At 46.3% G+C, this 19,196-nt stretch overlaps 1 protein-coding gene across 1 annotated transcript in view; it reads right to left on the bottom strand.

The window, feature by feature from the left end:
* Nucleotides 1–19,196, bottom strand: part of STUM (stum, mechanosensory transduction mediator homolog) — a 396,348-nt gene that overhangs the window by 90,179 nt on the left and 286,973 nt on the right. Inside the window, exon 2 of the mRNA XM_069608682.1 lies at nucleotides 3,155–3,334. Coding sequence (XP_069464783.1) covers nucleotides 3,155–3,334 — 180 coding nt within the window. The remainder of the gene's footprint in view (nucleotides 1–3,154; nucleotides 3,335–19,196) is intronic.

The following is a 19,196-nucleotide window of genomic DNA, read 5'->3' on the forward strand; positions in this document are numbered from 1 at the left end:
ATCCCACTTTCGGCGGAGTGCCACCCTGCTCTCTATTTGCCCTGCTCCTTACCCCACACTCCTTCATTAATGCCACGGCGGTCCTGAAGCTCCTTCCTCACTGCCACGGCGATCCTCCTTCGCTGGAAACCGACATCACCGGAACCTTTCTCCCTCTGCAACCGACCGCAGCAACACTTCCTCACCAACCACGGCAACACGAACGAAATTCCTTCCATCTGCGAGCGAGGCGGCGACCGGGTCCCAGTGCAGGAGCGAGATGCCTGGCACCCCGGTCCCGCCTGCTTAAATCCTGATGGCCCCGCCCTTTTCTTTTGTTCCGCCCTTCGCAGGCTTTTGGGCCATTAGGCCTTTGGCGGCTTTCCGCCCCTCGCCTTTTGACCCCCAGAGGATGGTCCCAGGTCCTAGCGGCATGACCCCGCAGGGGTTAACCTGCTGCCTCCTCCATTTTGAGCTGATTTTTCCGTCGTCAGCTCCATTGTCACCCCTTGCCAGGGAAATCAGAGGCTGGGAATGTTCAGGGATCATCTCTTCTTCCTCATCCGTGGATTGTTTTCTTTGCTGCTGAGCTGATGTCATCTCTTCTCCTCATGCCCCTCCTCCCTCTGCTGAATTCCACCGACAATTACATTATCTGATGGTACGGCCCTTCTCCGCTGGCATAATCACCACATTCACATCACAACTGGGCGTAGAAGTAGGGAGTTCTGAGAGAGCTCTCCAACGCCGTCCCCAGACACCTCACCCAACAACTCAGGAGTCTCCATCATCCAGACCCAGCCGCTCATCCCACACTCACCCATTGATCACCCCGAGATGCACCCCGAAAGAGCTGGGGGCTCGGGTTTCCCGGTTATCGCCTCCAAAAACTGGAACCCCCTACCTTTCACTCTAAGATCAGAGCAGCCTATTGGGTCTTCCAGAAACACCTTAAGACTTTGCCGTTACCCTGGCCCGTCCTGACTGTATTCTGATGCCGATGAACCTAATGTATAATGTTCACACACGTGATGCAATTCCTGTAACCAGCGCCCTGCTTCCCCAGGGTTTAGAGCGCTTAATGCATGCACAAATAAATAAATAAGCAAATCATGTTCCATCGATAACATGCAGGTTATTTCACATATGGTATTATGATAATGATAATAACAGCAGTGTTTATGATTTAACAAAAAGAATACCTTGTTGTACCTGGCGTATCACAGGCCAATCTCTCTCCCACTCTGGGTCTCGCTCCACTCTGTCTCTATCCCTCTCCCTCCATCCCCCCACTCTCTGTAGCAAATTCCAAACCAGTAGCGCAAGTGAAAAACGCCCCAGAGAATGCACTTTTTCACTTGCGCCACTTGGAGAAACGTGCAGATCTGCTTATTCACCCAGGGGGGCCTGTATGTGTTTGGAGTCTGCGCAGAAGTGCAAAGATGGGCGGCCAGCCCCCTTGCACACGCCAGTGTTTGGAGTGTGCAAACGCACTAGTCATGCATTACAGGTGAGTGATGGGAGCGCATTTCACAATGAGAGGCCATTGTGCGTGGGAAATAAAATAGAAACGTGCGTCCGGTGTTAGAGGGCGAGAGATGCACGCGGCGCAACAGTATTTTATGCTGCAGCGCTTCTCTGACGCATGCATGACAGGGCCAGGGGCGGCTCAGACTTGTACTTTGCACCCTTTGCACCCGTTCCAAATTGGGGAATGTCTTTATTTTCTGCACAACCCGTTTAGAAGGGCATTCCCTTTCTAAATGTGAACGGAGGATAGCACAAGATGCTTAGAAACCGAACTCAAGTACGGTATTAGGCGAGTCATGAAAATCCCATTAAATAAAGGAAATACAGGATGCACTTTAAAATCCGCCGACTGTTGCTGTACCCTCCGATTAGCGCAAACGCAGCGCAAATAGACATTGTAATATGTGCAGCTCTGGTGTGCACGTTCAAAATGCCAAATTGAAAACAAAACATGGAGAATGGTCCCCTTTCTCTGTCTTTCTCTTTCTCTCTCGTGCCATCTCTCTGACCAGGCGTTCTTTCGGTCTCTGTATTGCAGTGTGTCTCACTCACTCTTTGCCTCTCTCTCTCGCTTCTGCAGTTAAAGTCACACGTTTTCAGGTATGTGTTTCTGGAATCGTCCAAGAAATTGCTGACAAATCACAGATATCTTGATGGGGAGGACTGTGTTGTTTTGCAAAACAAGCTATTAAAAAAGTAAACCTATTTAATTGTACTAAAATTGCAGTTGATCTTTTCATAATTGAACAAGGTTTATTTCTAATGATCACTTCGGATGTATACTTCAATCATAAGAAGAACGTTACAGTTGCACATTATCAAAGCCTAGAATACGCATTTACATTATTTTCTAATAGTAGGTCATTATTCCAAGATTGACAGTCTGGTGCACACTACATGCGCTGTTTCAAACGCCCTTATAAGAAAGAGGAAAGAGATAAATAGAACCAGTGAGGGTTCCTGACTGCTTTGCATAAGGTTAAGGAGCATTTCGAGACATAAACATGACCACAGATCTTTGCATTTGAAAAGTATGCCTGAGATAAAAGGGTGGTAGATTTCATGCACTAAGTACATAATGCACACTGGGCTTGGTGCACATTTCATTGTTCATAAAAATCACACTAACATTACAGTGTTTGTAGCCATGAACCCTATATACACATTTGGACATGCAGGGATAAAATACTGGCCATTGTTCCCTCCAGTGGGGTCCTAGGGCCTTGTTGTTTCCAGGAGAATTGTAAAAGGAGAGGTGACAGGTCTTAGTGTGAGCATGCCCAATTGCCAATGTACAGATATACTTAGAGAAATATATATATATATAGGCTAATAGTAATTATAGATGTGAGTATTAAGGGTCTATTTACGCAGAGTTTTCCATTTTACGTGAACTAAATGGTCATGATACTGCATGTTTCAACATATATGACCCAAGGAAGCGTGTGTGATCGGCGTTGACAATCCCAAGCTGTGCATGGCCACCGAGATTGTCATTAGGAAGACTACAGGGCTCTATGCTCAAAGACAAGGCAGTACTGAAATCCCATTAGAGCAAGGGAGGCCAGTGCCACTGTGGGCCTATCTCAGCGGGCAGAGGAAACGGGCCGGCACCCCCAATCCTGAATCAAAAGGCTGTACTTACTGGCAAGGATGACCATGTCCATGCCCCAAAATATGCTCATTATCCAGCCCACCATCACGATGGCTGTCAGGCACTGGATGAGGGCAGCAGCGATGTTCAACCAGAACACACAGCACATGTGCCGGTCGGGCAGATCCGTGCGCGCCCCACACAGCACCGTGAAGGCCGACACAAACGTCCCTGCGGAAAGAAAGGGGATCGGTGTCAAAGAGAAAGAGACTCAGGTGACTCATTGTACAGTCATCGGGCAAACCTTTGATAATAATAATAATAATAATAATTAGGCATTTATATAGCGCTACGAACCCTCAGGTATCTTTGACGTTAGTATCATCTCCTAGTCAGCACTAGAGCCCAGGAATTTCATGTGTAGGAACAGCCTGGGTGGGGATGGAAAGCAAAGAACCTGGGGGTAGTCCTGGAAGCCATACCCATCTGTCAGACCCCAAATAACCAGAGTGGTCAAGGACACCAACCTGCAATTATCTGCGATTTGTCATTCCCTACCGCTTTGGCTGAGTAGCATCATGGAACATTCCAGTGGCGCTTTTGATATGTACGCCGGATTCTAAGGGCCTGATTTACAAAAGCGTTTTTCAATGGGAGAATTGCAGTAGCATAGAAGAACCAGTGGATTCCCATAGTTCTGCAATGTAGTTGGGGAGCTGAATTTGTAGCATGGTGACCTCTCACCCTGATCTTTTGTTTTTGTATATCTTAGGGCGCCAAGTGACTGACATTTTTTTGTACATACATTTGCAGACTGCATTCTCCTGTGATAGCATCTCGGTAAACAAACATAAATGACACGCATAATTCTGGTGGTCAATGGGCTGGCGGGATGGATTTGCACACACCACAATCCTGACGTAAATTTGTGTAACGCATGGTTCTGTGTTGCTGAGAAGCTGTTATTCTAAGCCCGTGAATGCACAGTTCTTTATATTTAGTGCCAGGCTGAAAACAAACCCAAGTCGCCCCGGCAGTTTTTGGTAAATTTCGAATTTGGAGTAAATTGGGAACAATAGTACAGCTAACACTTCACGTTACGCCCTGTGTGCAGGTGCAGTACTTTTTTGGCCTTTGTGACGCTGCAATTTTTGAGGACCTCTGAACTGCAGTCAGATTCATGCCAGTTCACCGACATCCTAAACTCCAGGGGCGGGGGAAATTGACACAGGTCAAACGGAACTGGCGAAATTAGCCAACAATTCCGGATTGTTTTTTCATTTTTTGCTTTTTCCGCCACATCCTTTGCTGATTTTTGGGGAAAATTTCGTTTCTCCGTGAAATATTACTTTTTGGGTCTGAAACACAGAAAAAATTGAATTTTGGCGGGAAAAGGCCACATACTGCCAATTCTGCTCTAGAGGCGAAATTGGTGCATTGGTGTGAATTTTGCCTGGATTCCGGCAGTTTTCCCACTGAAGGAAATTGAGCATTTTCGCCCACCCCTAATACAGACACCCAAATGCTGTTGCCCATTATCGGCCGCAGATGATGAAAGCGCGGCCTGCTCCGAAACATGTCCTCTGCGGAGCTTGCAATATCCGTTGTCTTCAGATGCATGAACTAATGCAATGGCAGCTGCTATCACATTGACAGGATGCTATGAGTACAGCTGGCCTCTTCTTCCACCAGCAACCTGAAAAATCAATAGCACACAAAACGACCCTGTGAATCCCACCTAAAACAACAATTGGGCCCATGCAAGGAGGACAGTGCAGCAATGCTAAAATATACTTGCCCCAATAGTAGGCTATGCTTTCATTTTGATGTGAAGTATTGAGGCCAGGAGTCATATCTAAGTGATATTATAATTTGGCTTCAGGAAATACGTAATTTGTGTGTGAAATTGTGTGTATGTATCCTCTAAGTCTGACATTTTGGAAATTGACTAGGCTCGACGCACCAATGTGTCTGCTCAGGAATCTGTGTCCCATTCCCTCTTCCTGGGTAACCACTAGCGCCCTCTTATGGCAGAGGCTGGCATTACCCACTTGCAAGAGGCTCTTGTTTGGGCCTACTTAATGGCAAGTCCTGCTCTTTTGGTTTTGCTGCGTCATTATGAGGATGGCGGTGTGGGAATAAATGTTGGTGAAATCCCAATAACAAATTTACCAACACTTTCCCATGATGTCGAATTCTGACCTGACCTCAACGCCGAAGCAGAGGATTCAACTTCAGCATATAACTGGGTGTAGACCTGAAACTTTACCTCTGAACATAGTGAGATTTACCGCAGCAGAATTACCGGTCATGGTAAATGCAACAAACCCCCCTATAATCTTATGAACCACAGGAATGAGGACTAACACCACCTTACAACCACTCGTCATCCTGCAGGAAATCTGTGGGAGTGAGAGGCAGCGCAGTAAAAGAGTTACTTCCAAACTCGTAATGAGGTCCATTGTTATAGGATAGGGTGACCAGATTTTTTTGTTTTTTAAACTGGGACAGGCCTTTGACATAGAAGTAGGACTAAAGTAAGCACAAATAAAACTGTAGTCCTACTTCTATGTCGCTGGCCTATCGCGAGGGGTGTGTGTGCTCACAGGCACACTCCTCTCATTGGGGAGGAAATGGGGGTATGAAAAGCATTATTGACGTGCAGGAAGAGGCGCGCTGGGCCCGATTTCGGGTTTTTGAAATCGGGTCCCGGCAAAAACCGGGACCGTAGCCACCCATCCTTCCAATCCCGGGGTGGGCTTTATAAAATTAAAAAACTCCCGGGACCCCGGGACGGAGGGCGATTTCCCGGGACTGTCCCGGCAAAACCGGGACATCTGGTCACACTATTATAGGGACACCTATACCCCCCACTGCCAATTTCCAGGCGCACGGTGCAAACGCAGGTCACAGAAACGGAAACCACCGGGTCAAAAAGCCACACAGCATGGAGCGCCTTGCACCGCCAAAATCAATTCGTACTCTTTATTGATGAGGATACTGGCAAAGTTCGTCTTTTCTGAGCTCAGTTTACTTAGAACTTAATCGATTGAACGAACCAGTCTCAGTTCCACTATGTGGGATCTTTTCTTTTGTAAAAAGACAGTCGGGAACCTCCGACTATCTCTAAATGGAAGAGTACTTCCGTGTCCTTCATAAAATGGCCGCTATTCTCTCGGTGGTTTTCTCTTCGCTGCCAATTGCTTAATGTCGGAAGCTTTTACCTTCCATGCGTTAATGTCAGGGTCTCAAGCTACTGTAAACGTTTCAGGCCAAACATGATTTTTTTAAGGTAAGTGCATTCCGCAGTTGTTGCGGTGATTCAATGAAAAAGGTTGAAGTGTTTAAGTGATGGAAAATCATCTTCACTCTAGTGTTCATTTTTGTTTCCACTTTAGTTTTTACCACACAAGCTAACTTTAGAAATTCGTTGCGAGGTAAGCGCGCGCGCGCGCGTGTGTGTGTGTGCGTGCGTGCGTGCGCGCGCTTCCATGTTGACTTATGGAGCGCAAACCTACCCACCTAAGAAGCAACTGAGTACCACACGAGTTATGCTATACAGCATTTATACTGCGCCAATCACCACCATAGCCGTTTTATAGCGCCGGTACCAAGTCTGAGAAATTCGGGCATTGCGCCCTCGCCAACCAGACCCTTGTCTAGAAGTGGTTGATGGAGTGCTGCACCCGAGAAATTGACTAACATCAGAAGAGACTGGTAGTGGTGCGGTCTAACGGCCGAAGAGGGGGGAGGGGCCTGCCAGAGGATGGGAGAGCAGATGGTAATGAATGAGTAGGTGGTCAGCGGCCAAAGGGGTTTTGTTTGAAAAGCAGTGCGTTTGGTGTGAGAGGGGGTTCCAGTCTAGCGTCTGTTAAAAGTTGTTCCAGAGGCTTGGAGCATAGAAGATGACGATCTGGCTCGCTTTAAAAAAAAATACAATCTTTTTCATCACACACTTTCCAGCGAGGGAAGAGCAATGCTTCCTCGAGCTACTACTGATGAATGGGAAGTGGGGGTGCCGGGTGAAGGCGGGAGACCCTGTTGCATCTGCTTATTGTTTGATTTGATTTGATTTGAGTCAGGGGTGTTACTAGGTCTGGAAAAGATCTACGCTGATGTCGGAACTGTAGGGACTGGGGGCTAGCTAGCCTTTTGGTTGTAGCCCCTGATATTCTATTCGGGGCTACAACCAAAAGACCAGAGGCTATAGCCCCCTTAGTCCCCCCCCTAGCAACGCCTCTGATTTGAGTTATTTATATTGCTCACACAACGAACTTAATCGAATCCTGGCGCAGGTGGAACAGTGGGCTGATTAAAGAGGAAACATCAGCCAAAATGACTCTGAATGCCAGCAAAGAACATGAAAAAGGTGTGTGGGACAACATCTATTTAAATAGATAGGTCTTTAGGCCTGCTCTGAAAATCAGTAGGGAGTTTGCCCTTCTGAAGTGCGGTGGAAGACTGTTCCACAGTGATTTCGAGAAGTGTGGTAGTAAATGTCCGGGACAGGGTGGTATGCACTTTGCCACCTAACATGTCTAAGATGTGTAGGGAAAACGATGAGGGAATTAGTAGGGCCCTTTCCAGCACAGATATATTCAACATTACATCCCCAAGCAGTATGCACAGCAAAAGAACCTCTGCACCCAGGGGCGATCCTCTAGATCAGGCTGATGTCAATCATTATCTCCCTGGCGCAAGGGCCGTCTCGTCTCACCTGCCCTCTTGGCGATGTATAAGATCTGTTCCCTTGTCATGTAGGTGAGGATGTAGGGTTGTCATGGGGGTCTAGCACACCCAATTAAGCAAAGACTTGTTAGGTCCAGACCGCTTGAAACACCAAACTGCGTTGTTTGTCACAAAGTTATACACTTTGGGGTGGGACCATGCCTGATTTGCATGTGGTTTTTCACCTTCTGTAACGGCTTGGCAGGCGAAGAATGATGGTCTGGAGTTTTGCCCAGAGCAATGCCAGGGGTTAGGATTCATTCCAGACCTTAGAGCCATCACCAGTTTTGTTTTGCATAATTCACCCCGAGTGGGACAGGTATGCCAAGACATGGGTCCCGTGCTTGCTCGGCCTAGAGACCCAAGCTACTCCTCACTGATGAGGCCCAAAAAGGTTCAAACATGTCTGGGGATGCTTGTGGTCTCGTGCAGAAGGGATGTGACCTAGCAGTTCGGGCTGCACTACCCCTTTTGGGGTGAGACCAATCCTGATTTGCATATGGTCTTTCCCCTTCTGTAATGGCTTGGCAGGCTGACAAACGATGGACTGCAGGGTTGCCCAGAGCAATGCCAGAGGTTAGGATTCATTCCAAACCTTTGAGCCATCACTGCTTTTGTTTTGCATAAGTCTCCCCGAGTGGGACGGGTATGCCCAGACGTGGGCCCCGTGACTGCTGAGCCTAGAGACCCAAGCTATTCCTCACCTTTGAGGCCCAACAAGGCAGGAACACGTCTGGGGATGCTTGTGGCCTCGTGCAGAAGGGATGTGACCTAGCAGCTCGGGCTGCACTACCCCTTTTGGGGTGGGATCAATCCTGATTTGCATATGGTCTTTCCCCTTCTGTAATGGCTTGGCAGGCTGAAGAACGATGGGCTGCAGGGTTGCCCATAGCAATGCCAGAGGTTAGGATTCATTCTAAACCTTCCAGCCATCACCTCTTTGTTTTTGCTTTTTCACCCCAAGCTACTCCTCACTGATCACGCCCAATGAGGCCGAAACATGTCTTGCAGTCTCGTGCATAAGGGCTGTGACCTAGCAGTTCGGGCTGCACTGCCCCTTTTGGGGTGGAAACAAACCTGACTTGCATATGGTTTTTCCCCTGCTGTAGTGGCTTGGCAGGCTGAAGAATGATGGTCTGGGGGTTGCCCAGAGCAATGCCAGAGGTTAGGATTGATTTCAAACCTTCCATCCATCACCGCCTTTGCTTTGCACAAAGTTAGAAAGAGCCTGACCAAGGATGAGATGAGAAAAATCATGAGCAACATGCTAATCATTATTTAAAGTGACCTGATCTAGAGAAATGTCACTAAGTGCAGAAATAAGTATTTTCTACGGATAATGTAGGAGAGCTACAGAACAGTAGACAACCGTCTGCCTAGGCCAGAGGTAGGAGTGCAGTCAGGAGACCAGGCTGCTTTGCTTTGTTAGGTATTTTCATGCTTTGCTTCAACTTCTAATGTTGTGTTATGCCTGGTCATGCCACGCCGGACCACGTTATGCCTTGCTATATGTGGCTTGATTGCTTGTGTGCCTTTTAAACCAACTAGCTGTTCATGTTTCTACCTTCTACTCTGTCGCTTGCAGGTGCAGGTGAAAAACGCCACCTAAGCATGGGGACATCGCGTTCTAATGCGGCCGCACCTACTGGTGGAGTCGAGCCGATCCACCTATGGCAGCCTCCTCCTGGCACCCCCTACCTTTACAGAATGGGAGCTGCAGCCTTTTTGGCAGTAGCGAGGCCTATTGCAAGACAAGTGCACAGCCCGTCTAAGCAATATGGCTGCTGATTTCTAAGCCTGGCTTTGGCGTGCCAATGGTTCTGAGAAAAGCCTCCAATTGTGAAGAAGTAAAATGTACAATACAATACACAATTTACTGAGTAAGATGTGCACAATGTGATGTAAGCCCACTGTTTGGTGTGTGGGTGTAGCAGGATTAGTTTCTTCCCTGCCTGAGCACAGGGAACTCATGCAATGTCCCTACTGCAGAAATGAGGGAATGGCATGTGTGGCATGAGGCAGCTGAGCAATGCTGGAAATGCCATCTCCAGAAATATTACCCATCACTCAGGGGTTAGGATTCATGCACACAAGCACCCCGCAACGTGAGTGCTAGGTAGTGCTGGTGCAAGGATGTATGCCGCCCTCGGCATGTTGAGGTGAGATTTGAATGCCCCCGTCCCAGCAATTGCAAGGACATGCCCAGCTGACCCTCTGCTAATGGCAACCGAGGCTCTGATCCAGAATTGCCATATTGCAGCGCCAGCCCCGGTGCTGGCGGCAAATAGATTGCCAAGTGTCAGGAATATGCTCTGCAATCACATCACGTAAATGTCTTCTCCTGGTTCACAAATCTATCCACTGTAAGGCACCACTGTATCTATCCTCCTCTATGCAACTCTACAAGCCTTCTGGTAATCTCCACAATGCCTTCCCAGCTACACTTGTGGCTCCTCGCCCTCCCTGTGCTTCCTCTCGCGTCTGCTCTTTCTCTCCTCTTGCTCCACTTGCATGGAATTCTCTTCCCCCGGACATCCGAGAAACAGTGCACATGGATTTGTTCAAAACCAAACTAAAAGCCTACCTTCTCGCCTCATAGTTACCCTCCTAACCTACCTCTCATCTGCCTTCTAGCTAACATTTTTCTTTCGCCTCTAGCCTGCCTCTGTCCCTCACTTCCTCTGCCTCCACTCTAGCACTTCACCATCATGGTCATGTGCCGAGCACAGCTGGCCGTAACGCCTACCTGCACTTAGAAATGTCTAATGTTGATTGCCCTTAATCTATGTATCTACGCTTATGTATTGTCCCCAGTGACTGTTCCATTTACTCCCCTCCACAACCTGGTCAGAAGGCCTCTCAAACTTACTCCATTTCACTGCTTCCCATCAAATCTTATTTCATATTTATTGTATGTTCTTTTGTGAACAAAAAAGCATTGTTCCTCCCTGTATATAAAAAAATAAAATAAAATAGCGTGAGTCTTTTTTATGATTCCCGGGGACTTGACTGCATGACATACGATACACATGACGCAGTGAGCACTTAGCATGTCACATCTGGCCCCAGCAGCATGTTTTCCTGATTTTGGGCCTTCAGGAGGTAGACAGGTTAAGAAAGAGAAGACAATTCATGGAAAATACTCTGGCTTGCCTTAAAAATAAAAATGGGGAGCAACGAATATGCTAACTCGAATACATAACAAACCTATTTGTGCGGATGAGGAGAGCATGCTCGAAGGAAGGGATGTGAAAGAGGGTCCTGCAAATTCTGCTAAGCTTTATATTCATCAGAAATGTAAAAAATATGATACCCAGTCAATTTACCGAAAATATTTCAGTGGTACATTTCACAGAAGAACATAATACTGAAAATATTAAATACATATATAAAGGATAGTGGGTTAAGGGGTTAAAATGAGTCGGAATGGGGTTGGGGTGCCGTTATCAGAGTAGAACATCAGGGTTCTGGGGGCGGGGGGTGCAAATGTAAATAAATAATAATAATGTGGTGTTTTTTTGTAGTTTGATCGCAATGAAATGTACCACTCAGAATTTTCTGCCGGTAAGATCACATATAACCAAAAATATGTATTTCCACTTTAGCTGAACCGTAAACTAAACGAATGACTCCAAGAAGTTCACAAGACATTGACAAATAAATTGCTTTGGAAAATTAGACGCTATGACTGCCCCTAAATGGCTCTTGATGCAGGATTTCCCTTACTTTTAGGCGCTGTAGCTCGGCTGAATCACTACCCAATGTATGGTACCTAATTTATCAACCTCAGAAAGATGAAGAGGGGAGTCAGCCTTTCCCCAGATTCAAACTTGCAAAGTGCAAATTGCCCCCTGCCAGAGGAAATTGCTCAACTTCTTCAGCCATCCACCTGGACAGTTACCCTTCAATTTCCACTTTGTAAAATGAAGAGTATTGTCGTGAGAAACATTCACTAAACAATTGTAACTTTCATCATTTCCAGGTAGATAATGTACCCTAGTGGGTGTACGTGGGTGGAAGAAAATGCCCCTTTGAAAGGAAGAGAACTAATGAACTGAATACAATAAGTATGTAAGCCTCCTGGAGGGACATGCTTTGTCTAACATACAACTACACCCACTTTAGGAAGCAGACCATAATGTGACCCAATGAGGTCAGCCATTGTTAACTCACACTTTAGTTTAGTTTAGTTTGTTTATTTATAAAGCGCGTCCGAACCCTCAGGTAGCTGGGCGCATAATCATGTGCACAGCAGAGTTACATACCATTACACAAACACCTTAATACACCAGTCAGAGCATACATTAGTCCAGGCTCTGAGTAGTTACATACAAGAATAAAGTATACAGAGAACAGTGTACAAGATAGTTACAGTGGAGAGTGAGAACCGGGTTACAGGGTGGTCCTGAATCGGATAAAGCCAGGGTGAACATTACTACATGGTGGCGAACGGCGGCTTGACGAACGTGTCATTGAGAGATTGGATGTTTAGGCTACCAACCATGATTTCACCATGGCTCTGAATGGCCAGAATGCGGCTTCCGATCTAATTGCAAGAGGGAGGGTATTCCAGCATTGTGCTGCGAGCACTGGGAAGCTTGAACCTCCTGCTGTTTTTAGGTTATAGTTGGGGATCTTTAGTTGGTGCAGGTAAAGGGTTCTGATGGGTCATAATTATCATTATGACAATTATAATTAAAAGCTTACCTTTTCCCGGCATAAAGTATTACAGACCAGTATTCAGTGCCACACGCTGAGATGGGTGAACAGGCCTCAAGCAGATCATTTAAGCAAGCTATCAAGTCTGCTTGAGGACTTCTACTTCAGTAGAGATATTAGCAGTTAAAAGCAGAAGATGAAGTGAACATCTTTCAAATTTCCCAAGATACTTTATAATGTTTTTGAGGGGCAAACGTCTAGGTACAAAGCGTTTTGTAGACAGTAGCAACCTGAGGCTGCTTCACTTTGCGCTTACACTCATGTGCAAACTTCAGGCACACAGCGGATCACAAATAACTACATGCAAACAGTGAACAAATGTGCACCTGATGAAATGTCACCAAATTAGCTTTGGACCAGTAGAGAGGCCTACCTATGCTGAAGGATTATGTAACTTGAGAGCTGACTTTGAAGAGAAAGCGGCAAGGGGGCAAAAATAGAAAATGGAACATCAACCAGTTCATTAATAGTAATAGTTTTAGGATTACTCTGCGTTTTTTAATAATAATTATTATTATTGTTATTATTATCATTATTAGGGTATTTGTTGAGCGCAGACCTAGCTTCGGGAGGCAATGGAGCACCTTCCAATAATAGGGGGAAGAACAAGGTTAGGGAGCTGAGAAACAAGGGAGTGGGGATGTAATAACAGGGGAGGGAGGGCAGTTGTCAGAAATGGATCTACAAGTAACCAGGGGAGGAAACAGTGGGGATCAGATCACCCAGTCCTTGGTATGATGGGGAGAGGACAGTGTATGGAGCTGGGTGTTAGTGTCTTCAGCACTTTCCTGAACTGTAGAAGCGATGGTGGTGAGTCGGATGTTGATGGGGAGGAGGTTCCAGACTATTAGGGCATAGACAGAGAAGGCCTGTCTTCTGTTTTTTTCCTGTAGTAAACAGGAATGTTTGATTTCATTTGCTTTGTATTTTGTACTATACATTCTCCTCAAATAGAGTGTTTGAATGAATATTGCTTTTATTTATTTTCTCAAACTATTATAATTTCTTTTCTTGTTTTTTTTTGGAGTTTCATACCAGAATAGTAATTAGCGGGATACCAGGTCCCGATGCCCACATACACTATGTCAGACTATAAGTAAGAGAAGCAAGAATTTCCTCTGGAAATACTGAGTTTCTCAGTGAGGTAGCTTGGGGACTTCAGAGGCAAAGCTTTGGAGATGATGCTGCAGGATCTGATGATGAAATGGGCTTGTAGCGGGAGCCAGTGCAGTTCGATGAGGGTCACGATGATGTGGTCAAATTTGCAAGTCCTCTGCTGAGTCATGATGCATCATGCAGGAAACTTCTCAGGGGAGCCAGGTTTTGGTTAAACAGCGGCAGCAAAGGTACAAAGGAAGCACCACAAGGTGTATGCCATACTTTTTCCGACCGGAATTCTTTCGAAGTAATTTACTTCGAAATAATTCTGCCGAAAACTCATCTAAATGTATAGGGTGCGGGGAGTAAGAGGCTAAAGGGGGGGGGGACTTGGGGAAGGGTGATTATCATAAGGAAATGGGGGCTTCCTCCCCAAAATAAAATAGAAATGTGATGAGTGTGATGTGATGAGGCCCCATGAGGCCTCTGAAAATCGGAGGAAAAGATCCCATACGAGCCACATGGGACGTAAATGAACAATACCCCAGGGCGCCAGACCAGGTAGCACAGAGAAGAACACCAGATTTAGAAGCTTGAAACCACTGGGACATAATGTAGCCTATGGACTGCATACATTTGTATAACCAAAGGATCTTGAATTTGTAACATGGCTCCTTTTCCTGCAATCTATCCACAGTATGATTGATTAACTGCCTTATATTACTTCTTTCTTATAGAAATAAAATTGGATGACTGTCGTATTTCCTTTCTTTGTGCATCCCACATGCATCTGTAATTTCATACACTTTATTAAGCCTAACAGTAGTTTGACATTAGTGAAATATGATGGCGGAAACAATCTGATCGTTTTATTGAATATTATCTGTTCTTAAATTCATTTGTTTTCCCTTCAGTCACGAATCGTTAGGACTTTAATGAATCAAAGGCCCCTTAATTCATGTAACATATTATATGAAGAGTAGTACAACCATGAACTGAAAGGAGTAGTATACACAGCATCGTAAAGATATCTGTATTTTCACTATGAGTTTACAAAACTAGTCAAAGATGGCTGCCACAAAGAGGTACATCATGTGACCTTGTAGAGGGTAGAGACCTTGTTGCTAGCAATAATGCCTGTAAGCAGTGCATAAGTTCTGGAGGGAGCCAAATGTGTTCACCTGTGTGGTGGCTGACCTACCGAGTTCATGTGGCACATTTAGACATATTTTAAAAGACTAAAGAATATATTTGTTTACTTGAAAAAGGAGGGTTGATGTTTTATTCTTTCAGTGACTAATCATGTGGTTGGACCTGAGTCTTGCTGATGCACGACTCGTAAATCAAAGAGTGTTCCTAATGGGAGGCCTCTGGAGGCTCAGGGCCAACGCATTTCTTTTGGAAGCAAGACAACGCAGTGCAACACAGGAACCAATCCCGATTCCGTGCTTAGAAACCAATCTTTGGTTGTAAGCCCGTTATAAAAGAACAATTATAAAAAGAACAATTATAATTATAAGGATCACATTCCCCCCACTAAAGTCCCAGGCAGGCAAGGTGGAAGGGAAAAAGTGAACACATTTAAACTACACAAATTTAGGTGACACTGATGTTAAACAATGGGGTAAGGGAAACACCTTCAGGGAAAATTGATTTAAAAAAGGAGAAATAAACACTCCATTGTCATATTAAATGATGGACAAATTGCAAGATGGGAGAAAAGAAGCAAGGGATGTCCCCTTTTTTGTGATTTGCCGTGCTCTACGTGTGGTTGCCGGTCTGTGTCAGCAGGTCACTTCAACACATCAACTGTTGATTGAAACTACTGTATTATGAAGTAAATCCAAAAACAATACAGCAGGGGCTGCAATGACTGACTGTCAGTAGGGCCTTTGGGGGCTAAATTCTCCTTCCTTATTTTTTTATTTTTGAATTCACTCTCCACGCATAAAGAAATTATTTCTATAACAGAAATAATTTCTTTATGAGGGCAGAGTGACTACAAAAATAAACTTTCTTTTTGAAGCCCAAGGGCTCACCCGACCCCATGACAAGGAAGATTCTAGGCTGGAGGCCTCCATATCATGTGGTGGGGGGCGAGCCCTATTACTTCAAAAAGAAATAGTTTATTTTTGAAGTCACTCTGCCTTCATAAAGAAATGATTTCCGTTATGGTTCGGTCCTTGACGGAAATTATTGGTGGCTGCCTGTGTGAGTGTATGGTGAAAAGGTGCACACTTAAATGTACGGGTGGTGGCTTGGGTATGCCTGCAAGGTGAAAGAGTGCACACTTAAATGTTTGGATCGTTGGATGTGCATTTGTGTATATGGTGAATGGTATGTGTGCTTGTGTTCAGGGGTGCAACAAAACCTTCGTTTCGGGGGCTAACCCTTCAAATATTGGGAGAGGCGCTGACTTCACAGGCAGAGGGCCAAATAAATTGGTGTGGGAGCATCTAACTTCTTTACGCATTTTCATGAGACTATTCTAGCGCAGCTTCAATGTTACAAGCAGTAAGTCTCTCCTTTAAGTCTGAAAGCACCCACTTATGGCCTGCTGTGAGAATGAGCGGACTCCTGTTCCTTCTCTACCCTTCCAATCAATCCCCTGGCATGCAAGTACTAAACCCACATCACGATTTCAATTGCCTTAAAAAGTTGGCATTTGAATGCAGGTACTAACAGTGAAATGCTTTATGTTGGTAATTGCTGGGCCCGTGTTAACATTGAAACCCAGGCACCATTTAACGTCTGTGTCCTTTTCTGTCTGGCAACTGCTCTGTAGGCCAGCCAGGTCGAGTCAACACAACCCAATATTTCGCGGGTGGGGGAATGCAGAAGCCCAGTCAGCTCAATGGTGTTGCACCAGTACTTGTGTTTAATGCCTCGATTACTTATTGGTCATCTTCATTACTCCTAGCCCTATTCCTCCTCGTCCCTGTACTCGTGTATGAGGCAGTACTTGTGTATGAGGCACACTGCCTCATACACAAGTACTGGGATGAGGTAGAGGTACATGGAGGTAATGCCTGATTTAGCGACCTGTAATCTTTATTACTCCTAGTCAAACTCTTCCTCATCCCAGTAGTTACCTAGGAGGCAAGGAGCCTTATACGTAAGCACTGGGACAAGGAAGAGAGACATGGAGGTCGTTCTGGGCAAAGAAGATAATTTTGGAGGTTGGGTACCGGGTGAGAGGGAGAGGGGATGTGTGGGGGGTGCGATTGTGCGATAAAGCATAATGGTCATCCATGTTCAGGCTAAGCAGGAATGATACGTGGTAAAGGTGGCTAGAGAGGCATTTTGGTGCAGCCAGTCTAGTCATTCCTCAGTTTGGTATGACTTTTTTTTAACTGGGCCTTTCTGATAAAGCTGTCCTGCTAAGTGTAATTACCTGGCTAGGCTGCCATTTGGGTGCTGGCAGTCTAGCCGCTTCTCACTGCGGCATTGTATATTTTTCTGGGCATCTGTGATAAAATGATATGATATTCTATGATGTCATTTATAATGCGCCTGTACACAAGTGTTTCTAGGCGCGACAAGACAAGGGAGGGAAGACAGAGGGAAGACAAGACAATCTTACCAGGCCTTGTGTCATTCAGATCATGCAAGTGCGAGAACGAGAAGTGTAAGGGGAAAGGGAGGTGAGGAGTGCAAGGGAGAGGGGAGGGGAAAAAAGGGCAGCAATGCTCTGAGTAAGTGCAGCCAGAGCAGCGTGGCTCTGGGTAGTGCAAAGAGACCAAGAGACTGTAGGGTTACAGTTACAGCCCCTAAGTACCTGGTAGGCCTGGAGGCAGTGAAAGGGTGACTGATAAAGAAAGTGCCTGGACTCAGTAACACTCTGAGGGTAACCAAGCAACCAGTCGGTACAGCAGACAAGTAGGTCAGCAGGGGAGGGAGAGAGAGAAATCAGAGGAGAAGAGGACAGTTTTGAGCTGCTTCCGGAACTTCAGGTGGTCCGGCTCATGTTTTAGAGGGGCAGGGAGGCCATTCCAGAGGAAGGCACCAGCAGAGGAGAGGGATCAACCCCCCCACTCTCTGCCTGGAGAAGCGTCTAACCCTTAGAGAGTTGACGGTAGTTGAGTGACGGGAATCGAGAAGTAAGGTATTTTGGAAGAGAGTGTTGGATGTAGTGCAGGTACCAGTCTCAGAAAGCCTTGTGGACAATGCAAAGGATCTTGGACTTGATCCCTGCAGCTACCGGGAGCCAGTCAAGAGGTTTCAGGGCTGGAGAGATACGGTCCTTGGGCTTGAGGCCAAGGATAAGTCTTGCAGTCCTGTTCTGAATTAGTTGCAGAGGGTGGAGAGTAGAGGAAGGCAGTTTGAGAAAGAGGCTGTTGCAGTAGTCCAGCATAGAGAGATCCAAGGCTCTGGAGACAGTGAGCTTCTGGTTGAAAGTAAGAAAGGGAAGAGTCCCGTTGAGGAGGTGCAGCTGGTAGTGGGACTTCTTGGTGATATCCGACAGAAAGAGAGAGTGGAGTCGAAGATGATACCAAGGTTTCTTGCCTCGCAGGAAGGCGAAGGAATAGGGCCCAAGGAGGCTGGCCAGAGTGTGAGAGAGAAAGCAGGGGCAGAGTTCCTTATCAGAAGGATCTCCATCTTACTGGCATTAAGGCAGAGATCGTTGGAGGTGCACCAATCCTGAATCGCAGATAGACAGTCAGGAATGAGCGGGAGAGGAAAGGAGGCTAAGGAGAGCCTGATGGAAAGCTGAGTGTCATCCGCATAACACTGAAGGTTAGAGGAGAAGGCAGAGATCAGGTGGGCCAAAAGGGCCAAGTAGAGGTTAAAAACCAGGGTGAGAGGATAGAGCCCTGTGGAATGCCACAGGTAGAGAGAGAGGTGGCAGAGAGAAATGGTCCATGTTCGATTGGGAGGGACGGTCCTAGAGGAAGGAGGTCAGCCACTCCAGGCCCTGATCCATGATGCCCAGGTTCTCATGGAGTCGATTTATCAGGATGGCGTGGTTGACCGTGTCAAAAGCAGAGGAAAGATGGATGAGGATGAGGACAAAATGAATGCTGGAATCAAGGTTAGAGAGCAGATCTTCACAGGTGGTCAGGAGAGCAGTTTCCGTGCCTCTGCCAGCTCTGAAGCCATACTGATGGCCATGGAGACAACCAACAGATTCAGTGTGGCGAGTACGCTGGGAGATAGCCAACTTTTCCAAGAGTTTGCCCAGGAAAGGGTTGATGGAGATTGGGCAATAGTTTGCCAGGCAGCTAGGATCGGCAGACTGCGACTTGAGGAGTGGGTGCACAAGGTGCTTGAGGTGAGAGGGGAACATTTCATTGGCAAAATAGTTATTACAGAAATCGGCCAAGGCTGGAGCGAGTGTGTCAATATGGTCCTTGATGGTTCTAGATAAGCAGGGGAGCACCTGTTTAGATGACACTTTCATAGATCAGAATTGTCTAGAAACCTTGTCAAGTGTTATCAGAGAGAAGGAGGAGAAAGAAGGAGGAGAGGGATAGATGGCCAAAGGGGACCGAGAGAGGAAGAGGGAGAGGAAAAGGAGATAGAGGACAGGATGTCCTGAGTTCTAGCA

Source organism: Ambystoma mexicanum, chromosome 4q (genome assembly GCF_040938575.1).
Source record: "Ambystoma mexicanum isolate Mex_15411 chromosome 4q, UKY_AmexF1_1, whole genome shotgun sequence".
In the NCBI taxonomy this organism is placed as follows: Eukaryota; Metazoa; Chordata; class Amphibia; order Caudata; family Ambystomatidae; genus Ambystoma; species Ambystoma mexicanum.